The sequence below is a fragment of the Diaporthe amygdali genome, assembly GCF_026229845.1.
Source record: "Diaporthe amygdali strain CAA958 chromosome Unknown NODE_7_length_1459731_cov_64_868725, whole genome shotgun sequence".
NCBI classification, from domain to species: Eukaryota; Fungi; Ascomycota; class Sordariomycetes; order Diaporthales; family Diaporthaceae; genus Diaporthe; species Diaporthe amygdali.
Genome location: NW_026517027.1, coordinates 63964 through 71897, shown reverse-complemented (window position 1 = coordinate 71897; position 7934 = coordinate 63964). Strand labels below are relative to the sequence as shown.

The window sequence follows — 7934 nt, the reverse complement described above, 5'->3', positions numbered from 1 at the left end:
TAATTCTAAGCGATGGTGTATTCGGTCTGACCAGTCTGTTTTGTCTGGAACGGCCTCTTTCAGCCTCTCTCCTCCTGGGCGTGGGGAACCGGCAATGCCGATACAAAGACTGTGCTGTCGAGTCTACGGATGCTCCTCGAAGCTCGATCAACCGTTGAGTTCAGTAGTTGACTTGACTTGATTTGATCGCTAGAGACACATGTGGTCAACTTTGTGACAACGGTCCAGATGTCTTTTTTTTTCTGGTTCAGGTCTTCTTTTTCCCACTCCTTTCATATCCTCGTGGCAGGGCTTTTGGGTGGAGATAGTCCAGGAGCTCCGCCCTACGACGCACGTACTGTCGTGTCTGCTTGTACAGGGCCCCATCTGCGAGATCTTGGGGCACTTTCCCAATCCCATCAGCGATACATGAGCCAAGCGGTCGGGACACTCCCCATTTGTTCCCCTGAGGCTGCAATGCCCGCCCACTAGGCCACCGACCTTGCCGATTTCTGCACATGACCACCCTCATCTCACTCCTCCAGCAAGACAGATGCCGTTCCCCCACGGAGCCCTGGACGCTCAAGGTGACTAACTTGTCTTACCATTCCTTCTCCTGCAGCGGTGGGGAACACCGTCGCTCTGTGGGGGCACTGCTGCTATGGCAGGGGAGAAAAAAGAAAAAAATGCTACCTTCTCAGGCTTGACCTGTCGAGCAATTCTGTCATGGAGACATCCAGGGGCTGTTTGGAGTGGGCGTGAGTGGCTGGTCCTGCTCCCACTAACACACTGATGACGGCTCTTGTCGATGCGACGTGCATGGCTGGTCCTGGTGTCTCACTCCCCGCGACTTCAGCTGTCACTGTGCTCTGCAAGCCACATGAAAGACGGGATCATATGCACCGCAACATTCTGGTTCAAGTAACGGCCCGAGGTGTTGGAGCCAGCCCTCGATCCTCGCTCGGCTCCCGGCAGTCAGAAGGAGCTTATTAGGGGCTGAGAAGAAACCCCCCCGTGGCGTCGTCAAAGCTCAGGATTCACCGCCTTGGACCACCTTGTCTGTTCAATCTGAGCGAATTAGAGAGCGTAGCAGTGCTGGCCCATCCTCCACCGGTCAGTCCTTGATTTCCGGCACTCTGCAGAGAAACCTGGAAGCAATTGCCTAGACGGAACCATGTATCATGGATGCTATGGCTCATTCCGAAAATCACTCGCTACTTTCCCATTATCCCATCAGATTATGGCTCAGGGCAAAGGAGCTGTCAACGGGCGGCTGATCCCGAGCGTTCATTTTTCCGGGCCCGCATATGCTCTCTAACCATAGCAATTCCACCGCGGTCTCTTGTGCTCGCATAACCATTGGACGTACACTTCATGTACTGTACATTGTACAGTGTACAGTGTACAACATACCGTAGAGGCAGCACGTGGACAAGACACTCCATACCATGGTACCGGAAACCTTATTTCCTATGGGGCGGTCACGTTACTACACTCGCAGTCTGTTCAAGGTAACCTTCTCGTAGGGCCCCTCATCAAGGCCAGTGCTAACTATTATCATGTGCTCAAGTAGTCGGCCACTGGTGCGCCTATGAGGACCATGGGCTGCCCTGGCGTTGAGACATGCTTTTGGTCTAGGACACCGGTGAGCTAGATTGCAGGAGTGGTTTCTTCTTCAGAGCAGAGGGCTGAAAGTCCTGCCTCGACCGCGAAAGGGCGAGCTCGAGATTCTGTCACATATCACAAACCCGTCCGGATCTGATCCATGTTAATTTCGCCGGTGTCGCTCACCGCCATACACGCCCATACAAGGCTCGTCATGGAATTTTGACGTCGTCCGATGGGGAACATAGAAAAAAAGAAGACACTGATGAATCAATCAACGTGGCAACACGGCAACGCATCGCATCCGTTCAGGAAATTGATGCGGGTTTCATTGCGGACCACCAAGCCGTCACAGCTACAATGACCGGTGAGGTCCGCATGTCCGATCCTGTGCTATTTACACAGATTGTCAGTTTATCTCGCTCGTCTGATTGAATCAATATGTGTCCCGCATCAAATACCACCGACACAAGCCAGATTGCTGCCATTGGCCTATCCGAGCAAGCACGTCTATGAGCTAAGGCGACGTTCCTCTCGAAGCTTTCACACTATTCGTCCCCTGCCTCACCGGCTGTCTGCTAGAGGCACTGCCTTCGGATCACTCTCGGGGAGACGATCAACCGCTGCGAAGGCCGTAGAAGTCATGACGGCGAGATGACAGAAACTGTCCTGCCGTGATCGGCGGACCAAAAATACACCACGGGATACTGCATTCTTCAATTACGTGTCACTGCGAGATATCCATGGCATATGCACACTCCAGGTGCGTATACACGCGTAATGTGCGTCGCCCTGCGCTGGAAGGGAGGTCGCACAAAGGCGAAAGCCTCGGCCTTGAATATGATAATGCTAGGTGTGGGCTGATCGTGACGGGATCGGGCCAGAACGTCCGCCTGTGGCCAACAAAGGATGGCAAATGTATTTGTCTATGTTACCAGTTGCGTATGTCAACATATTTGGCGAGGAGACTAAGAAGCATTCCGTAGGGTGGCGCGAACGGCAAGGCGACCACGGCATAGAGTGATAGCGAGGCTTGCAGGTGGCGCATTCGCCACAAAGGTTACATTCCCTGGATATCAGTCATGATAGGGACATGTCCCAGACCGGTTCGGAAGAGGCTATCGAATTCAGACATGACAGACAGGTGTCCGGAGCGAATGGACCGGGATCCTAGAGAAACGGTGATGGTCACGATAGAGAACAGCATCGACTGAGTAGACAGTCATGCCAGAGACAGTATTGACACTCCACGGTGTCCTACCACAAAAGGCTTCCCCGAGAGCTGTGTGGTCTCGGCGTTTTGTGTCTCTTCTCTGGGGGAACGCAGGAGCGCTCTCCAAAGATCTCGTGGAGACGGGCAGAGAGCCGGCGGCGAGGTCATCAGCGAATATTCAGGCGTCAATTACTAAAGTTTGATAAGAAAGAAGGGATCTTTTGCTGCTTTAGGCGACAAAGATTCGCACAATGCCAAATCATCAACGCAAAAGCTTCTATGAGAGAGGGCGTGTGTGTGGATGCGCGCCTCCCATCATCGTAGAAGCAATGAAAGATTTGGAACCAAATCTACCGTGTATAGACATGTCAGTGATGCTGCTGTAGGAAGATGAGTGAAACCACAATATCCACATATATAATTGATCGTTGCAGCTCCAATTTGGCGGAACTAACGACTTGCCCAGAGGGCGGCTAATTGACACAACTAATTAGATATGGAGGTTCCCAGCATCCGTTACACAAAAGTGTCGCCCAGTCTTGGGAGATAGTAAAAGAGGAGAGAGGGGCAATTAAACAACCCCTCGCTATTCCAAACAAGACTTAGCGACTCACAGGCCTGAATTGTGCGCAACGACCACGTCGCCAGGTATTCGGCTTTGGTTAGACTGTGCTACCAGTACCAGATATGAAGTTTCTTTTATTTGATCACTCTTTTCACAGGGACAGGTAAGAATGGAGGCAAGAAAAATAGTTGTAGGTGAGATTGGACACCTGTAGTCATGCAATTATATGTAATGTTGTCTATGATAACGCCTATCCATTATTTACAGTTACTCATGAGGCGCTGCCGCCCTCTTCCTTGTCGTCTCCTTTCGTAGATGATGCACCGAGCGGCGAGGGCGCCGGCTTCGTCTGCGGGAACTGTTGCCAGTCTCCGCCAGCGCGGTCGATCGGAGACCAACCCGCCGCGCCGACACTGCCTGCCACGATACCCGTCATCAGGGTGGCCGCGCCCAGGACAGAATTAGACCTGGACCTGGACCGCATCGACCTGGACCTGTTCCTAGAGTCCGGCGTCGTGCTGCCGACATTGCTGCCGACGTTGCTGCCGACGTTGCTGCCGCCGCCGCCCGAGCCGAAGCTATTCTCCCGAGTCGGGGTGTGCGGCTGCTTGATGGAGTTGGAACGTGAGTTTTGCTTTGAGTTCTGTCGCGACATGCTCCTCTTGGGCAAGAAGACCTCCTTCGGGTGCTTCATGGCGAATTTTAGATTGTTAACACGTCCGCCCTTGAACCGCTTCAGCCAGAAGAGCTCGTCACGGATCTCGGCAAACTCGGCCGGGAAGTTCTGGAAACGTTCCACATCGTCAGAGACAGTGACATCTGGGGTCTTGGTTTGAGCCCTGCGCTTGATGGCCTCTGGCACGAGTTTCTCGAGTAGTGAGTCAGGAACGAGTCGGACGACGATACCGATAGGGATCGAAATGAAGCCTAGGACGATGGCGGTTCCCCACATGCTGGCGGACTGTCCTTCGGAAGCAATGTTGAACGCCTTGCCGCCAACAAAGATGATCAGGATCTGTCCGCCGCACATGATAATACTAATGCCGATGAAGAACCAGTTCTTGAAGAGGCCCTCGAAGATGTTGAATTGGTTGTCCAGACGACGGTTACTATCTCTTTGTTAGTCTTCTTGATTCACAATTATAAAGACGGGTTGTGCACTTACTTCCACTGGTTGAAGATTTGCATCCACACGAATGTGTTGAAAACCAGTGTTTGGATTTGCGCGTCGGTGGCATCATCGCCGGGGATGACCGAGTTACGGCCAAAGTAGATGAGGAACGTGATGACGAGCTGGTAAATGGCCTGGCCGAGTATCATCTTCCACATTGTTGTAGAAATGATTGACTTGTTCCTCCTCTCAGGCTTGCGGTTCAAAACACTGTCCTGTGGAGGATCAGTGGCCAGAGCCAAGGCAGCGAGTGTGTCCATAATCAAGTTAACCCAGAGCAGCTGCACAGCCGTCAAAACACTGCTCTCGTCGTTGCTAGAAACGGCCGAGACAAAGGTCAGGACGACAGCGGTGATGTTGACGGTCAGCTGGAATTGCAGGAAGCGCTTGACAGCATCATTGACAGCGCGGCCCCACTTCAGAGCCTTGACAATAGAACTGAAGTTGTCATCCATGAGAATAATCGCGGAGGCTTCTTTGGCGACCTCAGTACCGGCGATTCCCATTGAGAAGCCGACGTCAGCTAGTCTCAGGGCTGGTGCGTCGTTGGTACCGTCTCCGGTGACAGCAACAACTTCGCCCCTGTTCTTCAGCAAACCAACCAGAGTGCGTTTGTCTTCAGGGCTAGACCGGGCCAGAACGTGAAGTCGTGACAGTATATCTTGCTGTTCGGACAGAGGCAAGTTGCGGAATTCGGGGCCTTCCATGATGATGGAGTCTGGCTGCAGGATACCGCAGTCCTCGGCGATGGCTTGAGCTGTCAGCTTGTTGTCTCCAGTAACCATGCGCACGACGACGCCAGCTTTCTGGCAGTCCTTGACAGCTTCCCGAACACCTTCACGCAGGGGATCCTTGATGCCGACCATGCCGAGGAAGACCATGTTGTTGAAAATGGCTTCGAATTGGACCTCATCTTTCTCGCCGTCGGCGCGTCGTGCCCTTGGTGGTGGCCACTTGTCCAAGTCCTTGTACACAATTCCAATTGTCCTCAAAGACTGCGTAGCATAGTGCTCGATGAGGCTCATGATAGTCTCCCTGTGCTCTGGGCCGAGAGAAGCAGTGCGAGAGTCGGATGATGGGTCACGAACCATCGAGGTACACTGTGCCAGGACGATTTCGGAGGCACCCTTGACATACAGTCTCGCCCGCCCGTCGGGAAGCTGGATCACGATGCCCATGCACTTGCGGCCGGAGTCAAAGGGAATGAGTTGCAGGATCTTGGCGTTTGACCTTTCCTCTGCTACCGGTCCCATTCCTAGGTGCTCCTTGGCGAAAATGAGCATTGCCATTTCCGTCTTGGATCCAATGTAGGTCATTTGTCCGTCTACCTCACCCTCGAAGGCAGTTGAGTTGAGAGCGATTGAGTTCTTGAGCAATTCCTTCACCTCTGCGCTCAGCGTCTTGACAAGCTCCGAGGCACTGACGTCCAGGGTGCCAGATGGCACAGGCTCGTGTCCTTCTCTGGGCGGCGCACCACCAAACCTATGGGATGTGCTGATTGTGCCCGCGACGACCTGCATCTTGTTTTGCGTGAGAGTTCCGGTTTTGTCGGAGCAGATCGTGCTGGCATTGCCCATGACCTCGCAGGCCTTCAAGTGTCGTACCAGATTGTTGTCCTTCAACATACGGGTTGTTGCGAAAGCGAGAGCGAGCGTCACTGCCAGTGGAAGGCCTTCGGGCACGGCGACGACGATGATAGTAACAACGACGATGAAAATTTCCAGGAAGTTTTGGCCCTTTTCGGTGGGCGTCAGATTGCCCTGGCCCTTCAGCTTGACGAGGAATTCGATGAACAAGACGATGAACAGCAGCAGACCCGCGGCGCCTCCAAGCTTCGCAATATACTCGGCAATAACGTTCAGCTTCGACTGAAGTGGAGTCATCTCAGGGTCATCGTTGAGAGCCATGAGAGTCTTGCCGTAGCTAGAGTGGATACCGACAGAGGTGGCCATAAAAGTTCCAACACCTTCCATGACGCGAGCACCAGACTGAATGAAGGGGTCCATCTTAGCGAGGCTCTCGCCGTTCTCGATGGCAGCGTAGACCTCATCTGCTGGCCTCTTCCGGATGACGTCTGATTCTCCGGTCGCCTGGGATTCGTCACATTTCACATTGAAGCCCTCAATCAGGATGCCGTCGACAGGGATCATGTCGCCAGGCTCGAGATGGAGTACGTCTCCAACGAGGATGTCAAAAACACTGAGTTCAATCGTCTTTCCGGATCTGACCACCTTGACGATCCGATCCTGCTTCTTCTTGTTCAATTTTGCGAATTGCCTCTCCTTTTGGAAGTCGTTCAGAGAACCGACCATCACAACAATCACAATGGCAACGATAATTGCCACGCCCTCGACCCACTCGACCGGTGGGTTGTTGACATCGTGGTGCGTTCCAAAGGTCTGATACAATCCGATGGCCAGAGATACCACAGCGGCAATAGACAACAGAATCAGTACCTTGTCGTTGTAGGTAATCCATATCAGCTGCAGCAGACTCTTTCCCTTCTTCTCGGGAAGCCTGTTGTCCTTGAAAACACGTTTCCTGTCGCTGAAGGTTTGATCCTGATCGTGAGAGTCGTGTTGAGCGCCGGTGGCCTGGGGCTGAGGTGTTGGTTCTGCGCCCTCGGTCTTGAGCTTGTCGGCGCCGGTCGCGTCTTCGAAAGTTACCCTGCCGTCCAAGTGCTTCTCGTCGATTCCAAGTCCAGCTGTCCGGTCTGAACGCAGGCCCTTCTCCATTCCTGCAAGTCCTCCCAATCGGTAAAAAGCTGAGAGACTCTTCGGGTTGAACATCTTGCCCAGCTGGCCGGGGCTAAAAGCAAAAGGGTTGTTGTCCACATCGAACTCCTCTTCCTTTCCTTGGTCGGGCTTGAGAGCATCGGGGTCGTTCATGACGTGGGCGTGGTCGAGTTCCATGGAGACCTTGCCCTTGGCGTCTCCCTGCTCGCTCTGGAAGAGGGTGGTGCTGGTGTCGATCTGAGTAGAGGACCTCGGGCGGGAATCGTCAGCGGAGTCGACGCTGTTTTGCCTGGAACGGGGGCCGCCATGGTTGGGGACGGCCAGGAAGTTCTGAGACTGGTCCTTTGAGCGGGAGATGGGGCTGGAGACATTGTGAGGGCTGGTAGGCCGGCTCTCTCTGCTCTCGAAGGATGGCTCCGTATCTATCTGAGTGCGCACGCTGCGGCTTTCGGAAGTCTCCACGGTGATTCTCTGGGTCGTCCAGCTCTGTGCTGCCGGATCGACGACTGTGGAGGGGCTGTGGGTGTCGGAGGGAGAAATTGGCGAGTGGCCATTGCCATGCTGGGCAGCAGCGGCATCATTATCCGCGTCGTCGGGCTGGGGCGTGGGACTGACGGCGGTGGTGTCGATGGTGATGGTAGGGGCTCTGGGCCTACCGGGAGCCAT

General features: G+C 53.9%; 1 protein-coding gene across 1 annotated transcript; it reads right to left on the bottom strand.

Annotated features, from left to right (window-relative positions):
* Window positions 1-3633: 3633 nt before the first annotated feature.
* Window positions 3634-7934, bottom strand: J7T55_013640 (calcium-translocating p-type atpase; the record flags this gene model as incomplete). The annotated part of the gene is made up of 2 exons (XM_053140532.1): window positions 3634-4471; window positions 4528-7934. The coding sequence occupies 2 exons, from the start codon at window positions 7932-7934 to the stop codon at window positions 3634-3636; spliced, it is 4245 nt and encodes a 1414-aa protein (XP_052995979.1).